This window comes from Colobus angolensis, unplaced genomic scaffold (assembly GCF_000951035.1).
Source record: "Colobus angolensis palliatus isolate OR3802 unplaced genomic scaffold, Cang.pa_1.0 Scaffold601, whole genome shotgun sequence".
In the NCBI taxonomy this organism is placed as follows: domain Eukaryota; kingdom Metazoa; phylum Chordata; class Mammalia; order Primates; family Cercopithecidae; genus Colobus; species Colobus angolensis.
The window spans coordinates 234,784-254,751 of NW_012119611.1; the positions used below are offsets into that span (position 1 = coordinate 234,784).

Below are 19,968 nucleotides of genomic sequence, written 5' to 3' on the forward strand. Positions count from 1 at the left end.
AGAGGAACATGTAAAGCTCTCAGTTCACACAACAACAGTGTTTAGAGGAACACGTAAAGCTCTCAGTTCACATAACAACAGTGTTTAGAGGAACGTGTAAAGCTCTCAGTTCACACAACAATAACAGTGTTTAGAGGAACATGTAAAGCCTTCAGTTCACACAACAATAACAGTGTTTAGAGGAAGGCACCAGGGAGCGGAGGAAGGGCCTGGAGCGGTTTGGTCAGTTTGGTCTCTTTTCCTCACCTCTCAGGTTCAGCTCAGGCCTCACTGACCCTGGGAAGCTTCTCTGACACCCACCCCCACCACAGTCTGCATTGGGTGCCTTTTGTTCACCTGTGGCTTTGCTTAAATGCTACTGAATTATAATTGCATTGTCAGCCTCTTCTCTTCCCCAGTAGAAAGTGAACTCCACTGACAGTGCTGTTTTCTTCTGTTTTATGTTCCTAATACTTAACACGTAAAAAATAGGTACTCAGGGCCCAGCACGGTGGCTCATGCCAGTAAATCCAGCACTTTGGGAGGCCATGGCAGGTGGATCACTTGAGGCTGGAAGTTCAAGACCAGCCTGGCCAACATGGTGAAGCCCCGTCTCTACGAGAAGTACAAAATTTAGCTGGGTGTGGTGGCGGCGCCTGTAATCCCAGCTACTTGGGAGGCTGAGGCAGGAGAACTGCATGAACCCGGGAGGTGGAGGTTACACTGAGCCGAGATCACAGCACTGCACTCCAGCCTGGGTGACAGAGTGAGACTCTGTCTCAAAAAAAAAAAGAAAAGATTTGCTAATTTAGATTAAGTTGGATTTCAATAAGGAAATGGATCTATGCAAACATTTAAATCAAGTTTATGACGCAGCAAAGACAATAATCTATACAAATCTAGTACTCTGCATGTTCAGTCTTTGATTTATGATTACCAGAGAAAGGAAAAGTAGCAGCTCAGTTAGGATAAGTGTACAAAAGGAAATGTCAGGCAGGACTGTGGTGATGTAATTACAGTGAAGAGACTGCTCATATGACCCTAGCTTCCTAGGTCCCCAATATCCAAACTGCTAAAGCTCATCTTAGAGCTATAAATGAGTATAAATAAAAATACAGAGTTCTTAGTGTTTTACCAATGAAAGGAATAAAATGAAACAAAACAATAAATTCCTGGAATTGGAGGTTAGCCCTTCAATACACACACAAGTCTCTCTAATACTTACTCTGAACTCTTTTGGGCCTGTATGGATTGGAAGCAAGTGTAGAGTACCCGGCCAGTCTATCAAAGGAAAAAAGAAAGAAAGAAATATCACAAAAAGAAAGATTAATATTGAGAAAGACCCCAAAGGCTCCTCTAGAAGCAGAAGGTTAAAAGAGATTCCAAAGATGGAATATGCCATAAATCAATTTCTGAAAAAGGATCATATGCTCAGTCAACATAAGATGGTCACAACCAAACATCTGCTCATGTAACAAACACAAGAACCAGGAACCTAAGAACCTGAACATTCAAACTGCTATACTGAAAGCTGAGAAACTTATTCAACAACTATTTATGATGACAATAAATAAATAAATGTATGATTACAAAGTTGAAAGCATATCAAATGATGTATAAAGTTCAAAGTACTGAACTGTAGTGTTTCTGGAAAACTGATTTTATGGAAAATATTAACACAGATTCTGAGAATATAACTAATGCACTAAATAAGACACTATTGGTATTCTTAGCAGAATTCATACCTACAATGTTAAGTAGTAGTTTTCTTTGTGTTTGAACTGACACATATTATAACCTCTTGAACATAAAATTCAAACAGAATTCAAATACAGCATGGCAAGACTGGCCACGGATCAAACTGCTTAACCTCTATGAGCTTCTGGGTTGTCAGGGTTACAGCATATTTATATAAAGCACCTAATAAGTACCTGCCATACAATAGGTGATAAATGGTAGTTGTTACTATTACTAGCCATCAAACTATATTCAGCATCCAACCACTTCTCATTATCTTCACTCTTACCAGCATGACCAAACCTCCATCATCTCTTGTCTAGATTACAGGAATATCTTCCTAACAGGTTTCACTGATGCCATGGATTCCACCCCCACCCTCTGCCCACTGTTCAGTCTACACAGAAGCCAGAGAGATCCCATTAAAACATAAAGTCATCCTCCAGTTACTTCCCAAGTCAGAGTCAAAGTCAAGGCCTTACAAGATCTGGACCTCGTTCAGGACAACTAAATGAGTTATCATTCAAACTGGGACACTTCCAAGAGGGAAGGACAGTAGGATAATAGGGTAAAACTGGGACTGATAGAGGCAAACTGGGATGTATGGTCATAGTCTTCCTCACTCTGCTGCAGCCACACCAACTTCCTTGATGTTTCCTGAACATGCCACATTCACCTTAGGGTCTTTGCACTGGCTATTTCCTCTGCCTGGAACGTTCTTTCCCCAAGAAATCCACCAGACTTGTTCCCTCACCTTCTTCAGGTCCTGACTCAATGACCCTTTTCATTGAAACCTTTCCTGGCCATCCTATTAAAATTGCAAAGAGATTTTTCTCTACTCTGTGTGTACACACACACACACACACACACACGCACACGCACGCACACACAATACCTTCGTGTTCTTATCTTCTATGAAACAGGAAAAAATAAGTCCTACAAAGCCTTGATCCATCATCTGGTACATGGCTTGTGTGCGAACATCTGAAAATAAATGAAAATTTAAAAATCTTCTGTCAATAAACTGTGTCTCACAGACTTGAAGATTTAAAGATAACAGTGACATATAATCTCCCTAGGATTCAGATTGTATAGGCAAAACAGGAATATATCCTAAGGACAATGTCAAAGTATAAATGTTTTGCTAGGTTAGGGTAACACTATCAAAAGTCTGCCATTAAATAATAAAACTCATTAATAACTCTAGCCTGCCTAGCCCAAGAGTAGCTCTGCTATGGAATGTGGTATAGAAAGAGAAGTTAAAAATTTCAGTTACCCCAAAACTTGATAATTTCCTCCATGGAGACTCAAAGAAAGGCCCTGGAAGGAGAGAAAGTATTTCCTAGAAAAAGCCTTTTGATGGACAGCTTCTAGGAAAGTAAACATATTTATTAGGCTTGCTACTAAAGAATAGAAGTGTGGAACAATTACGGAGGAAAATCTTACAGGAAGCCATTGTATGGAAGTGGTTGTGATATAAATTCAACATTCCAGAGAGTAGAAACCCCCCCATATGGTTACTTGATTTTTTTTCTTATCCATAGGATTCTGCTTGATATGGTTACTGAACTTTTGAAAAGAGATAATAAATAAGCACCAAAGAACAACATTAGAAAGGATTAAAATATTAAATGCCAAAAATGGCCGGGTGTGGTGACTCATGCCTGTAATCCTAGCACTTTGGGAGTCCAAGGCAGGCAGATCACCTAAGGTCGGGAGTTTGAGACCAGCCTGACCAACATGGAGAAACCCCTTCTCTACTAAAAACTCAAAATTAGCTGGGCATGGTGGTGCATGCCTGTAATCCCAGGTACTTGGGAGGCTGAGGCAGGAAAATCACTTGAACCTAGGAGGCAGAGGTTGCAGTGAGCCAAGATCGTGCCATTGCACTCCAGCCTGGGCAGTGAGAGTGAAACTCCAGAGGCTAAATTTAGTCTTCAGACCATTGTTTATAAAGGATACAAAAGATCAGGTGTCACTATGAAACACTGCCGATTACAGTTTTGCCCAATGGCTTACATTCACTTAGTCTGGCAATCTGTTCTTCAACATTCTTTGTGTGTATACCTTTTTGATCTGGATTTTGACTTCTCCCCAGTGTCTTCCTAAGTAAAGACTGACACCAAACAGTACTCAGCAATGAGTACAAAGGGAATTGGCTGAAAATACTGCTAAACATGCAGAGCATTGTAAAAATGGTCTCTGTACTGCTATATGACCTTGGTAAAATTCTTGGTACTGTTAAGCCTATTTCCTTATCAGTTAAATGAGAATAAACATCATCCCTTCTCTCATAGGGTTTCTGTAATTTTTAAATTGCAAAATTTTTAACACACGTCAAAGGTGCTTCATAAACGTCACTTCCATTCAATTTTATCTATAACCACTGAAAACAACTAGTGTCCCCATCATGTTACCCAAACTGCTTTTTGTGAAGGTCACCAATGATTTATTCTTGGTCTTCCATTTACCTGATCTCAGCTGATCACTCCCTTCTTGAAACAGTCTTCACTTTGCCTCACGTTCCCACTCTTTCTAGTTGTCTCTAACTTCCTGTCTCTGTTGCTGGATCCTTCTCATCTTCCCACTCTCCAAATATTGGTGTGGCCCAGGGTCAGTGTTCAGTCCTTTTGTCTCTCTACCCTCACTCGTTGGGGGATTTCATCTAGTTTTGTGGCTTCAAATCTACACCAACCACTCCCAACTCCTTCCCAACAATCTCCAGTCCCAGACTTTTACTCTGAACTCCAGAACTATAGTTGTCTACCCTGACGCTTCAACTTGGTTTTGTGTGTGTGTGTGTGTGTGTTTTTTTTTTTTTTGAGACGGAGTCTGGCTCTGTGGCCCAGGCTGGAGTGCAGTGGCGTCATCTCGGCTCACTGCAAGCTCCGCCCCCCGGATTCATTCTCCTGCCTCAGCCTCCCGAGTAGCTGGGACTACAGGCGCCGCCACCACACCTGGCCTGGTTGTCTTAAAACAATGTTACCGAGAGTATGTTTCACGTAAGCTCAGTACCTTCACCCTGGCGCCTGCCACAGCGAGTCGGCCCTGCCCGTCCACTGGCTACCAAGAGTCCCCGACCTTGGGGCCCCAGAGGCTCAGACTGGCCTTGGTCACCCTCCCAGGGGAGACCCTTGTACCGCCATCTTTCCCCGTGGGAAGGCGTACTCTTCTCGCCCGCGAACCTTCTCCAGGAGGGATCGTTCTGGCACCCCATCCTAATGGATGTACCCGCTCTGAGCATTGGCTACCCCTTGGGAGACTACCTGAGCTCAGAAGGACCCACTGCAGCCACTGCTGCCCGCAAAGAGCTGTCATCCTATGGACGCTCATTCTCATCTCAGCAGCCTTGGACCCTGCACCACTCACCCTTGCCCCTCAGTATCCGCTCAGAAATTCTCTCACGCATTCTGCTTCCCGTCCAGACACAAATCTACTTCTGCTGGCCACCTCTCAGCCTTTCCTGCTCTCTGAGTGAAAAGCCTGTTGGTGCTCTCAGAACAGCCAAAGACTTATTTCAGAAGCCTCCAACAGAGGTATGAGATGCTTTAATGACATTGAAGCATTCGCCTGACCATCTTTGGGATATACTAGATAAGAACAGCTGCTGCTTGCTGTATGTTTTTGAGTATCGGCTATATAAAGTGGACTGAACCTTCAGAGCTGATTATTTGGCCAGCACTAGGGTAATTCGAGAACAGGGATGGGGGTGCTTTGCAAGAGGCTGCCTGGTTTGAATAGACGACCGCCTATTCAACGGGGCAGGCCCATTCAGAGAGGAAGCCCAGAGACTGGGAACCGCGTTTCCTCTGGATTTTACAAGCGCTTTAATCCAGTTCTTACACAAGGATCCACCAGATGGTGCTGTGAGCAGGGGCCTCTCTTGGTTTCCTAAAGAAGGGGCCGGCCATGCGCGGTGGTTCACGCCTGTAATCCCAGCACTTTGGGAGGCCAAGGCGGGTGGATCACCTGAGGTCACGAGTTTGAGACCGGCCTGGCCAATGTGGTGAAACCCCATCTCTACTCAAAATGCACAAAAATTAGCCGGGCGTGGTGGCATGCTCCTGTAGTCCCAGCTACTCGGGAGGCTGAGGCAGGAGAATTGCTTGAACCCAGGAGGCGGAGGTTGCAGTGAGCTGAGATCGCGCCACTGCACTCCAGCCTGGGCAAGGAAGGGAGGGAGGGAAGAGAGGGAGGGAAGGGAGGGAGGGAGGGAGGAATGGAGGAACGAAGGCAGGGCGGGCGGGCAGGTGGGGTTCTCTACAAGACTGGGTACACAATGCGGACATCTCATGCATGTTGCTGGGAAAAGTCACTCCAGACACTGTGTTTTCTCTCGGACATGCCTTCTGACCAGATATGGCCTCCTTAAAGGATACAGATGCCATTGTGACCAGCATGAAGTTTCCCAGCAGGGCAGCTGTTAGCTTGGGCGTCAGCCAGCACTGGACAGACAGCTGTGACCACAGACGGGAGGTTCATGATTCCCAAGGTGTGTTGTGGATGAATAATCAGAATCCCTTGGGCATGACCAGGTAGGGTACGTCCTATCTCTCTGCTCCCAGACCCAGGCTGGCCGCTACCAAAACTCATATTGAGAGCGCTTCAGACATTTTGTCTGAAGAACCCTTAAAGGGAAAGAACCTCCTGAAATCACCAAAGAGCAGTTCCTCAGAGTCATTCAGGTAGCTGTCATGGCAAAGCAGTCTTGGGGGAAACAGGCAGCCATGGACCTACCCAGCAAATTGGTAAAGATCTCCGTGGTCAAGACAGAAACTCTGTAAACTGCCCCAAGGCTCAAGCCAAGACCCTGCCTGAGATCCGACTGCCTGTTTCACTTCTCCCTGTTACTGAGAGAGGGAGATGGAACCTTCTGGTGACATTATCCTCACTGGAAATTAAGAAGGGAAAGCAATAGGAAACCATGTATGTTTCATTACTGGTGTAACCAAACCCTTCAGGATGTGACTTCAGACCCAGGGACAAAAAGTTGGAGGTTGTTTATCTGTTTTCTGTTGAACTCAGGCCTGGTACACAAGAGATACTCTTTTGGTCACAGTTTCCTCTGGTTGGGTCTCTCAGGAAGAAAGTAGGTCAGGGATTGGACCACATAAACTGACCTGGAAACCAGTGGTTTCAGCTTTTCTGTATGGCAAGTACAGCAGAGGGCTGGTTAAGCTGTTAGACTAAATGTCACAGGCATGCAGCAGGCTGCAGGTTGTACTGGGCCCCTTTGTGGGTATTTAAGAACCAGTTTTCTTGAAGAATCTGTGATTTTGTGCACTGTGATATTACACAGCACCATTCCTAAGAAATATGATGAAATAACCATATGTAGTATTAAAAACCCATTTTATTATTCTTGCCTGAAATAGACATTCTCTTTTAATGTCTCTTTAATGTCCCCAAGGGGACATGGAAACATTTCAGAAATAGGCCTTCTCATTTCCTTTTAGGAGCTACGTGGTGAAAATGTTTGAGAGACAAGGTCTTGCTTTGTTGCTCAGGCTGGCTCACGGTGGTACAATCACAGCTCACTGCCACCTCCAACTCCTGAGCTCAAGGGTTCCTCCCACCTTAACCTCCTGAGTAGGTGGAAATACATGCATGCATTACCACACCTGGCTAATTAAAACAAAAAATTTAAGAGACAGAGGCTCACCATCTTGCCCAGAATGGACTTGAACTCCCAGGTTGAAGCAATCCTCCCAGCTCAACCTCCCAAAGTGCTGCAATTACAGGCATGAGCCACCACACCTGGCCTAACCTACTTAAAAAAAACTTTTTAGGGCCTGGTGTGGTGGTTCACCTGTAATCCCAGCACTTCGGGAGGCTGAGGCGGGTGGATCACAAGGTCAAGAGATCAAGACCATCCTGGCTAACACGGTGAAACCCCATCTCTACTAAAAATGCAAAAAATTAGCCGGGTGTGGTGGCGAGTGCCTGTAGTCCCAGCTACTCGGGAGGCTGAGGCAGGAGAACTGCATGAACACGGGAGGTGGAGCTTGTAGTGAGCCGAGATCGCGCCACTGCATTCCAGCCTGGGCGGCAGAGTGAGACTCCCTCTCAAAACAAAAACAAAAACAAAAAAAAACTTCCTGTTTTCTCTATTAAAGTGGGAAGCAATGTTAGATAACATTGCTGAACGTGAAAGCAGAAATGGGGAATTCAGAGGTTTGAAAATGAAAGGGTTTGCCTTTGCAGAAAGTAGGAGCATACTGATCAGAGACACCATGGAACTGCACAGCTTCCCAATTGCGGAATTGGCTTTGCAGATATTATTACAAATTGGCATAGGCAAGTCCTCAGTATCTGTTCAACAAATGGACAAGCTGAGAAGAGGCTTGTTATCACCTCTTCCCATTTGACTCACATTTGTTAATTCTGCCTCATCAGCGGCATGAAAATGTTAGTGTGAGGCAGAGAAATCATGCACGTCCTGATGGGAGATGCTGAGAAAGGCCTAGCACCACATGCCAAAAGTGCGTAACCTGAATCTAGTCATAAGCAAACAGCAGACATGGAGCAATAGTCCATCTCCTAAAATGTCTATGTCATGAAAGAGGAAAACAAGTCTAAGGAGCTGGTCCAGAGGAAAGGAGACTAAAGTGACATGAAGGCTAAATGCCATGCATGATCTGAGATTGGATCCTGGATCGGAAAGAAAAAACTGCCATAAAGGACAATATTGAGTTAACTGGCAAAATGTGAATAAGTTCTGTGTAGTTTGTACAATAAGATTGTATTTATTAAATGTGCTTATTTTGACAATTGCACTGTGGTTATGGAAATAAATAACCTTAATCTTGAGAAATACACAATCAAGTATTTAAAGGTAAAGGAGCATCATGTCTGCAAGTCACTCTCAAATAGCATGTGTGCACATGTGCATGTGTGTATGCTGGAGAGGGAGGGAGAATATAATCAAGCAAATGCGACCAAAGGTTAACAACTGTTGCATCTGGTTCTTCATACTATTCTTGAAATTTTTCTGTAAGACCAAAATTCTTTTAATATGAAATTTTAAAGTCTTTGTACGTGTGCTTGTCCTACCTCACCCTTGCTTTTGTTCATTGTCCCCTCCACTGCCAACCTCAACCCAAGGCCAACTCACTTTATGTTCTTTTGAAGGAATGAATACATTCTGAAAGTGGATTATCAAGTTCTTCTATTTCAACTAGTTTCCCTTCCTTACATGTAAAACTTTATCCTGTGTACATGAGTGTTGCTATGGTAAGGCACATAATTCAGTCTCATTACAGTTTCCTTAGTTACTGTGCCTTTTGTTGTAGAATGAATGACCTATCTTCTCTCACTTACCCTTTAGCTTATGATGGCAGGTCTTTATTTTCCCCATACAGCTTAACCTAGCTTGTTAGTTTTTGTTCAAGTCTTTAGGTTTGCAGCTTGTCTTTAATAAAAGACAATCTTATTCTTCTTTTTTCCTAATCCCAAGGCTTTATTTTTATAGGTGCTTCCCCTGTTAATACTTACAAGCACAAATGTTCTATATGGACGACATCTCATTTCTTCTTTATCATGTTACTCATTGTTTTCCTTTAAGTACTCTGTTTTCCCCTCAACAAAATCATTAAGGCCTAGGACAGCAGGAGCCATGACCTTATTATCCCATATAGGTATCCAGTAAATTTCCTGAAGAATCGTTTTATGGAATGATCCCTTTAAATTATGTTCAAAGCAGTGTTACCTAGCCCACTGGAACTTAACCTAATTGCACTAATTACCTTATCATAAAAAGCACTGAAATGGTCACATCACTCTCCCTCACCAACTAAAATTATACCTTTCTTTTAACAGAAAAAAAGATTTCACTCTTTCTCACTTGCCATTCTTTGCCACAGCTTGGAATTCTTTTCCTGTTAAAGGTAGTTAAAGTTTTTATTCATTGCTCACTTTTTCTGCAGTTTGCAATACAGCCTCTGTTAGACTCAATTCTTTTTTTCCCATTTGTTTACTTTCTTTTTTTTTTTTTTTTTTTGGAGACGGAGTCTCGCTCTGTCGCCCAGGCTGGAGTGCAGTGGCGCGATCTCGGCTCACTGCAAGCTCCGCCTCCCGGGTTTACGCCATTCTCCTGCCTCAGCCTCCCGAGTAGCTGGGACTACAGGCGCCCGCCATCTCACCCGGCTAGTTTTTTGTATTTTTTTTTAGTAGAGACGGGGTTTCACCATGTAGCTCAGGATGGTCTCGATCTCCTGACCTCGTGATCCACCCGTCTCGGCCTCCCAAAGTGCTGGGATTACAGGCTTGAGCCACCGCGCCCGGCCTACTTTCTTAAATATTAGTTTTAATTGACAAATCATAATTGCATACATTTATAAGGTACTACTTCTTAAAAGGCTGTTTGGAGATGAGTGTGAATGCCAGCTCAGTTGGGCAATTATTTTTCTTTAGTTGTACCCATAGTTTCATTACTGTACTTTTTCTTTTTTGAGACAGAATCTCACTCTTGTCGCCCAGGATGGAGTGTAGTGGTACAATCTCAGCTCACTGCAACCTCCATCTCCCAGGTTCAAGTGAATTCTCCTGCCTTAGCCTCCCCAGTAACTTGGATTACAGGCACCTGACACCATGCCTGGCTAATTTTTACATTTTTAATAGAAACAGGGTTTCACCTTGTTGGCCAGGCTGGTCTCCAACTCCTGACCTCAAGTGATCTGCCTACCTCATCCTGCCAAAGTGCTGGGATTACAGGCGTGAACCACTATGCCCAGCCTGTAAATATTTTTGAGATCTCAGGTGAGAGACTTGATGTGTCCTCATTGTTAATCCTTTGAATATTGTCTGCCCTTCAATATAGATATTTCATACACTCTCTCCATGTCCTTGAGAGTTTTACAAATAAATGCTTTGGCGTATTTCTTTTCTTGTTCATTTTATAGGTGAACAGCTACCATGGTAAGTGTTAGACAAGGTGTCGTATACATGATTTCATACACTGCTCCTAACAACTCTGAGACTATGTTCTTTTCTGACAGAGAGGAAACTAGAGAGGCACAGACAAGTTAAAATATTTTCTCAACTGGTAAGTGACTGAAACAAGATGGTAACACAGACCTAGTCCTCAACTAAATCAAAGCTGGTATTCTCAACCCTCACGCTGTGGTAACTCTCTAAACTTTCTTTACATATAGCCTTTATTGCATATTCTAATACTTGTTCAGGTAGGATCTCTACACTCTGGACTCCAAATCTATTTTGTCTTGAATTATGGAGCACATGGCTCCTTAATCATTTCATAATTTAGAGTTGATTTTTTTCAGTTACTTTCTGCAATATCCCTTTTTTTTTTCTAACTGCTATAAAGATTGAAATGTTCCCACTACTGCTGCATTACAAACACCTACCTGGGTTCTTGTTTAATGGCTCAGATCTTCTCCCCTGAGAGAATTCAATTATTCTCTGAACTCTGAAACTTTCTGGGTGCTCTGCTTCAGATACTTATAAGGTTTTTTTCCTTAAATTCGTAGGGAATTTCTTTTTACCACCAAATTTTATGTATTTATTTCCCACTGTAACTGATTACTATAGTGAAAATAATTGTTCAGTAACATACGCGTCAAACTTGTCTTCATTAGTAGTTGGTACTTCATTCTTTCTGGCTGATGGCACTACCATGGGAAAAATTTTAGGTCAATCTGATTTCAGTGTTGACAGTGACAGGAAAACAAATCAGACACTGAATTTTTTCAGTGACATTAAGGCTTTACAGGAACATATTAATAGCTATAAAAACAACTTTATTGGGACATCAGTGAGCCAATTAAAGAATCTGAATAAGGTCTGTAATTTAAATAATAGTATTATATGAATGTTAATTTCCCAGTTTTTATAAATGTACCATGGTTATGTAAGAGAATTTCTTTGTGTTTAGGAAAATTCATAGTGCAGAGTAGGGGTAAAAGGTACCATGTCTGCAAGTTAGTCTAATACTTCAGGAATATACATATATGTATATACATATATGTAAAAGAGAATGATACAGCAAATGTTGCAGAATGTTAAAATTTGGCAAATCTGGGAGAAGGCAGATCTGTCATCTCCCTTATTCTAAATCAGTATTTAACTGGGGGTTTTCAACAATATCCCCACCTAACACCTACTCCCAGAGGTTCTCACAGTAGGTCTGAGTTACGGTCTAGGAAAGATTAATTTGGGGCAGGCACATTTTATAAAAGCTTTCTCAGGTGATTCTGAGAAACATCCTCACCCACCCAAGACTGAGAATTAATACTGTATTTCTTAGGACCACTCGTGTTTCATTAAAGTCTGGGACTGTACCACTGATGAATTTTTGCCATTCGTATCACAGCATAAACGAATTTAGAACTATGGGAACATTTCAATCTTTATAGCAGTTAGAAAAAAAAGGGATATTGAATGAACCCATATGACTAGTACTAGCACAGTGGGAAGAGCAGACTTGGCAGTCAGACCTGGGTTCTAACCTCAGCTCTGCCACTTAATTCATGTGAGTCTTTGTTTACCCTTCTGTACAATGGGGGTAAGATCTCTAACTCACAGGTTGCCACAAGGATTGGAGAAGAAAACATTTGTAAACCATTAGCACATAGTTAAGTGCTTGTGAATATTAGTTCACTCTCCCCAAGTTACTTTCCTCCTTTCTGGAGAGGCAGATATGGACAAAAAAAAATTCATGATTCTCAAAAAGGGGTAAAGGTAGAGAGAAAGCAATTTAGTTACATTACACCGATTAGAAGGGTAAAGATGTATATTGAGAGCCCCAATGGACTATACATAAACAGCAACTGTAAAAATCAATTTTGCAAATTTTGCCCTTTAAGTCTGCAGAATGGGAGTGTCCTGGACAGTAATGATATTCAGCAATCAGCAATTTTCAGTTAACAGTTTAATTTTTTATATCAACTGACAGACTTATTAAAAACAATCAATATGACATAAATCATTACTTTTAATACATAACAAAATAAATCAAAATAGTGACGTCTGCTTAAGGACAGTCGAATTTTGGTTTAAAATAACCATACCCTATGTAATGGAAAAGGAAACATGATATTAATTTCTGAGAACAATAAACATTGCAACCCCATGATACTCACCAACATGTGAAGGCCAAACAGTTATATGAGGATGGGAATGATACCAGCCCACAACTCTCATGGGGCGGCCTGTCAGTTCAGCCAACCTGTGTGTCTGTCAAGGTACTTTCAAAATGTGGGAACAAAATTTTCTAATGCTAATAAGGGCTCAGAAAGCACCCTGAAGCTTAAAATAAGCTTACTGCAATTTAATGGCAACAAAAGAATGAAATAAGGTTAATGCTGAGTTTCCCATAATGCCCATTTAAAGCCAACATTTTTTAAACTAGAAACCATATGGTTTCCAATGCCGTATATAGTTACATCCTCAAGTTTCATTTAGCTGATGTTTGATCACTTGAATCATTACCACTGTGATATCTGAAAAGCTTTTCTAAATCGTCAGAAGTTGTCACTTTCAAGACTGCTGCTATTATCCTGTAAAATGCTGATTAGTTTTCCTCCAAATTATTTATATTAAAATAATCCTTTTTATACAACTAAGTCTGATAAACAATATTTCTAAGATATATTTTCAAGTTTTCAAATGACAAGAGAAACTACTTAACTTCTCTTAGCCCATTTCTTCAGCTGCAGACTGAGGCAGGGAAACAATGTTTCAGAGCAGTGAAGAGTAAATGCAATAATCCACACACAGTGTTTAGCCTAGTGCCTGGCAAACAACTAGTAAGTGCTTAACAAATAGTAATTGCAGCTGAAGTTTGCAGGGCAGAGGACCACAGAGGAGAGCTGCAGAGACAGCCTGCATATCCGCACTTGAGGGTCCCACTTGAGCATTCAACAGATCACTGATGAGCGGAAGGATGTGAGGAAACGACCAGAAGCCAGGGAAAGGATCCCTCAAGAAAACAAAAGCGGGATGGGGATCAGCTTCATATTCACTCACGAGGCGCCAGTCAGGGCACTCAGTAACATACTGAGACAAATCACAGGAAACAAATGCCCCATTTTATCATTTTGGGGTTATATTTAACATGAAACATTGCATTCAATTCCTAGCATTGCATTTTTTGAAAGGAAGTCACAAAGGAGAATCTCTCAAGAGGATAGAGACCAAGGTAGTAAATGGCCTAGAAATTAAATGATACTAGGAAAACTGGAAGGAGGGGCAGGGAGGAATGGAGAGAAGACTAGGGAGGAAGATGGAGGGGACTCCACACAGAGTTCATTGTCACAGTGATTGACCTTGACATCTTTTGGCATTTAGGAGCAGGAATGTCAGAACATTTCTAATTCTTCCAATAAAACCCACTCAAAAGAAGAAAGAGAGAGAAATTCTAATAACCAAACAATTGGATCTAAGGGAAGAAAATTTGTGAAACCACCTAAAGTAGGATGATCGCAGCAAGCAAGCAGCAATGTGGCCCAGGAACCCCAAAGCACATAAAAGCTTCTATCGACCAGTAAGGATATCTCTGCCTCTGTTGAAGCTGCAGACAGCTGCTCTGGAGAAATTTCTACTCGGTCCTTCCTCTTATCAGAACGTCGTAAGATGATGACAGAATGAATGTGAACAATTCTGATGGCATCAACCTAAAGGAAAATCCACAGAAATGGTTACTTATGGCTCTCTCCAACAACGCATCCTCCTTCAACTACAGAATTTCGTTTTATTATAATATCAGATAAAATATTACATTTTAGAAAACTGACACTTTTCTCATGAATAATGAAATGTTTCAAATAAAAGACACCCAACCTCAATATATACATTTCAGACACAAAAATTTAAAATATATATGCTAATATTTACATCAAGGAAGGACTTTTGGAATGATCAACCAGTAATTATTTGACTTACAACTATGTACAAAACACTGTGTCACACAAAGGAATATAAATCAGGGTGCTGACAAAGGGTTCAATGTGCTAACGACATGGTTGAGTGGTAAGTTGTCATTCATGAAACTCCACTAAGATAATGTAGTAAGTCAATGCCATAGGAGCTGATATGGCTGGGCTCTATGTCCCTACCCAGATTTCACCTCAAATTGTAAACCCCACTTATCACGGAAGACACCTGGTGAAAGGTGATTGGACTGTAGGGGTAGATTTCCCCCACACTGTTCTCATAATAGTGTGAGAGTGAGTTCTCAGGAGATCTGATGGTTTAAGAGTGTGGCACTTCCCCCCTTTACTCTCTCTCTCTCCTACCACCATGTAAGATGTGCCTTGCTTCTCCTTCACCTTCCGCCATGATTATAAGTTTCCCGAAGTGTCCCCAGCCATGTGGAACTGTGAATCAATTAAACCTCTTTTCTTTATAAATTACCCAGTCTCAGGGAGTTTTTTTTTTTTTTTTTTTTTTAGACACAGTCTCACTCTGTTGCCCAGGCCGGAGTGCAGCAGTGCAATCTCAGCTCACTGGAACATCTGCCTCCTGGGTTCAAGCGATTCTCCCACCTCAGCCTCCCCAGCAGCTGGGATTACAGGCACATGCCACCACGCCTGGCTTTTTGTATTTTTTGGTAGCCAAATTGGCTAGGCTGGTCTCAAACTCCTGACTTCAGAAAAAATCTTCATAGAAAAGGCAGACAAGTGTATCTATTCCTTGATTACTGTGGGAAGTGGGGGGAACAGATTTCTACAGGTGCCAAATGGAAGTAATAAAGTGTGAATGAGGTGTCTGGGAGACAACTTGGCCAACTGATTTAGATACAGAGCTTGAGGTGAAATGGCAGATGGCAAGGCTAAGAAAGTTGGAATGAGAATGTACAAGACCTGAAATGCCAAGCCATAATTTGCAGGATGAACTCAGAGGAAAAAAATTATTTCAGATAAACTGTAGATGAAGTAACAATGAAGTACTGGGCTAAGCAGATGGCAGAGATGGAAGAAACAGATTTGAGACCCATTAAAAAGAATGAATCTACAACATTTGGTAGCTTATGGACCATGGGTGATGGTAGACAGGAAACAGTCAAAGATGACTCTAAAGTTTCAAGGTTGAAACTAGGTAGAAGATGTGAGGCAGATCTAAGTTTAGAAAGGGTCAGGAAGGAAAGAAGAGCTTGTTTTCAGATGAGATAATCTGGGATGAGAGATATACAATATGGCAATTTTTAGCAGGCAAGTGGGATTATAGCTTAGACTCAAACAGAATCAATGCAGGAATCAATAAAGCGTTTATGAGTGGACAAAAAAGGTGTGGAGACAGGGAGCGGAGGTCTTGGCCTGCATCAAGGGGAGTGGGCCACATTTAGTGTGGGGAAGAACAAGAAGGGCCAGGGAAGAAGACAAAGAAGGCAAAACCAGAACAAGGAAATGGTACAAGAGTTTCAGGGGAAAGAGTGGGCTTAACATTATCAGATGTTGAAGGGACAAGGGTGAAATCTGAGAGGAGGCCTTTGAAATCAGCTATAGATTTTCACTGTGCAACAGGTCTGATTTCAGATGTGCAGCAAGTATGAAATATACATGGACTTCAAAGACAACACAAAAGAGAAAAAAGGAATGCAAAATATCTCAACATTTCTTAATATTCACTACATATTAAAATAATAATCCTTCATATACTTAGGTTAAATAAAATATACCCTTCAAATTAATTTCATTTATTCCTTTTTACTGTGATTACTAAAAAATTTAAAATTATGTATATGGATCACATTTGTGGCTCACGTTATATTTCTTTTTTTTTGTGGTTTATTTTTGTTTTGTTTTTCAACTAAATACTCCACTTAAAAAGATGATCACACTGGATTTTTTTTTTAAGTTTTTACCGCTAATAAGACACATTTTTAATATTAGTACACAGAAAGGCTAAAAATAAAAGGATAAAAAATACACTATGCAATACTAAAAAGGTAGCTTAACTAACAAAGTTTAATATCTAATTTAGACAGTAAAAACTGACATAAAACTCAAGACGAGGGCATGAAATCTTGAATAATATAATTACATTATTAAGATTTGGAATGTATCATAGTAACTGATGCCTAGGGTGAATTGTTTCTTTCTCTCTTTCTTACTTTAGTCAGAGATTTCAGTGCCTAAGAGGAATGAGTAATATTTAATGCATAGACAGAGGAGGAAGAGGAGTCCACAAATGACTGTGGGAAGGGGGAAACAGGAATAAAAGGAATACAGCAAAACCAACAGAAACCCATGAGAGTTCAGAGATTCAAGGAGAAAGACTAAGATAAGCACCAGGAAATAATCCACCGAAGGTAGAATTAGAAACCAAACCTCAGTGGGTTTGACTGGGGAAGGTGAAGACAGAGTAGTAATCGTAGCCCATTCTTTTAAGAAGTCAGGCTATTAAAGGAAGGATATAAGAGTAGTGACTACAGGAAGATACAGGATTAAGAAGTAGCTTTCCTTTCTGAAAACGAGAGTAATTTAAGCATATTTTTATCCTAAGAGAAAAGAACCAGGTGACAGGGAAAAGACCCTGAAAAGAGACAGAACATTGATAAACAAGGTCTCTGAAGAAGCTGCAGCTTTGGATAGGAAGAGGACTTATTTCTTTGATATGTGAAGAGATGCAAAGTGATTAAGGTGAAGTTTGTATAAGTAGATGAAGCTGTGGCCTGATAACCTGGTGGGAGGAGGGGGAAATAATTCATTTTTATTGTATTTTACAAAAGCATAAGTCTGACAGATTGGGGAAAACAATAAGCAGTCCTATACCACGATTAAGTGAGAAGCATTACGCTAGACCATCAAGGCTAGAGCATGCCAAAAAAGGTGGTGTAGGAGTGTGGATAAGAAAAAAGTCAAGGTAGACTAAGAAGTATGATGCTATGGTTAGTTTGCTTGTTTACGAAGAGAGGGTTGCATGAGTAGATGCTGGAATTTGGGATAAAGAGGTAATAGTGATGGGAACCACATGCCAAAGTCTCAAGGAAAGTGGGAGAAGGGCCAGAAAACAGACAGTGACAGCAAGGAGAGCAGCAAGAGGGTGGTACTGACAGTGATTATTAATCTTGATCAAGTAGAGACAATTTGCTACAAAGAACAGAAAATTAGGTCCCATTCCTAGTGAGTAGATTCTGATTTTACTAGAAAGAATATCTCATCCAGCCAGAAACCGCATACTCTGCCTGAGATCACTGGATTACAGAAATCTTTCCCCAACTGCAAGTTTCCATCATGCAAAATTTTAGCACACATACCTTTTCAGCAACTGTGCGCATTTCAGTTCCAGTATATGCAAATTTGGAGTCACTCCTACTGGGAATAAATTAGAAAAAAAAAAAGGAAGTGGGGTTTGGAATATAAAAAGGAATTAAAGCAAAATAACAGGATTAACTGTTTTCACAATGAAATCTTAGCAGAGACCAAAGAAGAGGAGGGAAACTGAATTGAGACTAGAGCTGCACTCTCTATATCTGTTAGAAGCAATCTGGGAGACATGCACAAGTGGCTGAGTGTATAAAGTTATCATAGACAAAGCTGAATTCCTGGAATCCTGGGAATTAAGGAGGTGGGCTTGAGAAGTACACTATGTTATGATGTGAAGTTTAAATTAAAACATTACCGAAAGGTTTCACCATGTCAAGCATTGAAGCTACTGGAGATCTCTGAGATCACTGAGGTCCATCAGGAGGAAAGGCAATGTCACTGTCAATTTACGTGAAGGAATGGATCAACAGGGGGAAATGCCTCTAAACGTATATGCTCTCTGTCACAAAGAAAATTCATGATATCTCACTGGCATTTAAGAGGAGACAGAACATGAAATACACTGAGCAAGGCCAGGCGAGGTGGCTCATGCCTGTAATCCCAGCACTTTGGGAGGTCGAGGTGGGCAGACTGCTTGAGCCCAGGAGTTCGAGACCAGCCTGGTCAACATGGTGAAACCCCGTCTGTACAAAAAATAAAGAAATAAATAAAAAGCCGGGTGTGGTGGCGGGCACCTGTAATCTCTCAGCTATTCGAGAGGCTGAGGCATGAGAATCGCTTGAACCTGGGAGGCAGAGGTTGCAGTGAGCCGAGATCGTGCCATTGCACTCCAGCCTGGGCGACAGAGCGAGACCCTGTCTCACCCCTAAAACCCAACAATTATGATAATCCTTATTACGATGTTTATCCCATATCTCAACTCAATAGGAGGTAAGGCAGAAACCAAAGCTCAAGGTTGGGGTGGAACTCAAATTGCATCGAGAGAGCCCCGGAGCGATAATGGTAATTAATTTAAGACCCGATCCGGACACAATACTGTCAAAGTCGCCATAATTTTGATTTAACAATGACTTAGAGATTATAAGATATGAGTAAACAGATACGGTCTTACCTTGGATCATCGTTCAACTAGAGTGGGAAAAAGCAGAAAACATTATTGATCACATTACGTTTGTTTGACGTATATATATGCAGATTATATGACAATTAGGTCATGTGTTCATGCACACGGTATGAAAGACTGGAGAATTACTTTAGACCCGTAAACAGCTAAACTGTATTTCCTCATCCTCTTTGGCCCCTCCTCAACACAATGCAGCGGAAACTTTTGCTTCCTTCAAGCCCCGCACCTTCTGTTAGGCTCTTCGATACCCTTCAAATGCTTTGGTTGTTATCTCTGCTCCCTAGACGGAAGACTAGGCAAGGCGAGGGGCTCTAACCGTGGTCAGCTGCTGCATCGTAATACCCGGACGTCCTTAATATACTCCAGTGTCTTTCTGACCTGCCTTGCAGTTTTTGGTCAAGGGGGCGAAAAGCGCAGATCTAAAGAGAAGCCCTAGGCTACAGGAGAAAGGGCAAGGCTCCCGGGGCCTGTACATACCGCTGGGGACTCGCAGGAGACTAAACAAGTGTCCGGCGGCCAGAAGAAACGGGGATCCCCGCGACAGAGCTATGTAAAGGGTGTCCAAGGATCTAAATCGAGTATGCCTGTGGCCTCCGCAGCCCTGGGAGCTGCCGGCACCCACCCCTGAGACACATTGGGACTGCTTAGCAGGGTTCCGGACAGGCTAACAGAGCTACTCACCTCCCCTATGCACAGCCCCATCACTTCCTCCTTCTCTGTGCTCAGAGCGTGGTTGAGACAAACGAGGAAAGCGTCAGACTCGAGATGAACCGCCTGCACCGCCTGCACCACCTGCACCGCCATCTTGGCCCGACCCTTCTCACGTCCTCCTCGGGCCCACTTGGTCCTGACCAACCGGGTGCTGCGGCGCAGCCTGCCCAGCGCCCCGCGCTCTGCGCTCCG

The 19,968-nt window shown here is 42.1% G+C and overlaps 2 protein-coding genes across 3 annotated transcripts in view; one reads left to right on the forward strand and one right to left on the reverse strand.

The window, feature by feature from the left end:
• Positions 1-19,962, reverse strand: part of BRCC3 (BRCA1/BRCA2-containing complex, subunit 3) — a 40,687-nt gene extending 20,725 nt beyond the window's left edge. The window contains exons 1-7 of one of the 2 annotated variants that reach the window (XM_011963205.1): positions 19,747-19,962; positions 19,054-19,070; positions 17,933-17,987; positions 14,229-14,348; positions 12,816-12,903; positions 2,612-2,700; positions 1,205-1,260 (exon numbers count right to left, since the gene is read on the reverse strand). In XM_011963205.1, the coding sequence (XP_011818595.1) occupies positions 1,205-1,260; positions 2,612-2,700; positions 12,816-12,903; positions 14,229-14,348; positions 17,933-17,987; positions 19,054-19,070; positions 19,747-19,869 (548 nt within the window). In that variant the 5' untranslated portion in view covers positions 19,870-19,962. Of the gene's footprint in view, positions 1-1,204; positions 1,261-2,611; positions 2,701-12,815; positions 12,904-14,228; positions 14,349-17,932; positions 17,991-19,053; positions 19,071-19,746 lie in introns of both variants that reach the window. The other variant, XM_011963204.1, reaches the window with a different exon arrangement.
• MTCP1 (mature T-cell proliferation 1) overlaps positions 1-19,968 on the forward strand; it is an 81,957-nt gene that overhangs the window by 54,714 nt on the left and 7,275 nt on the right. The gene's annotated exons all lie outside the window — the stretch shown is intronic.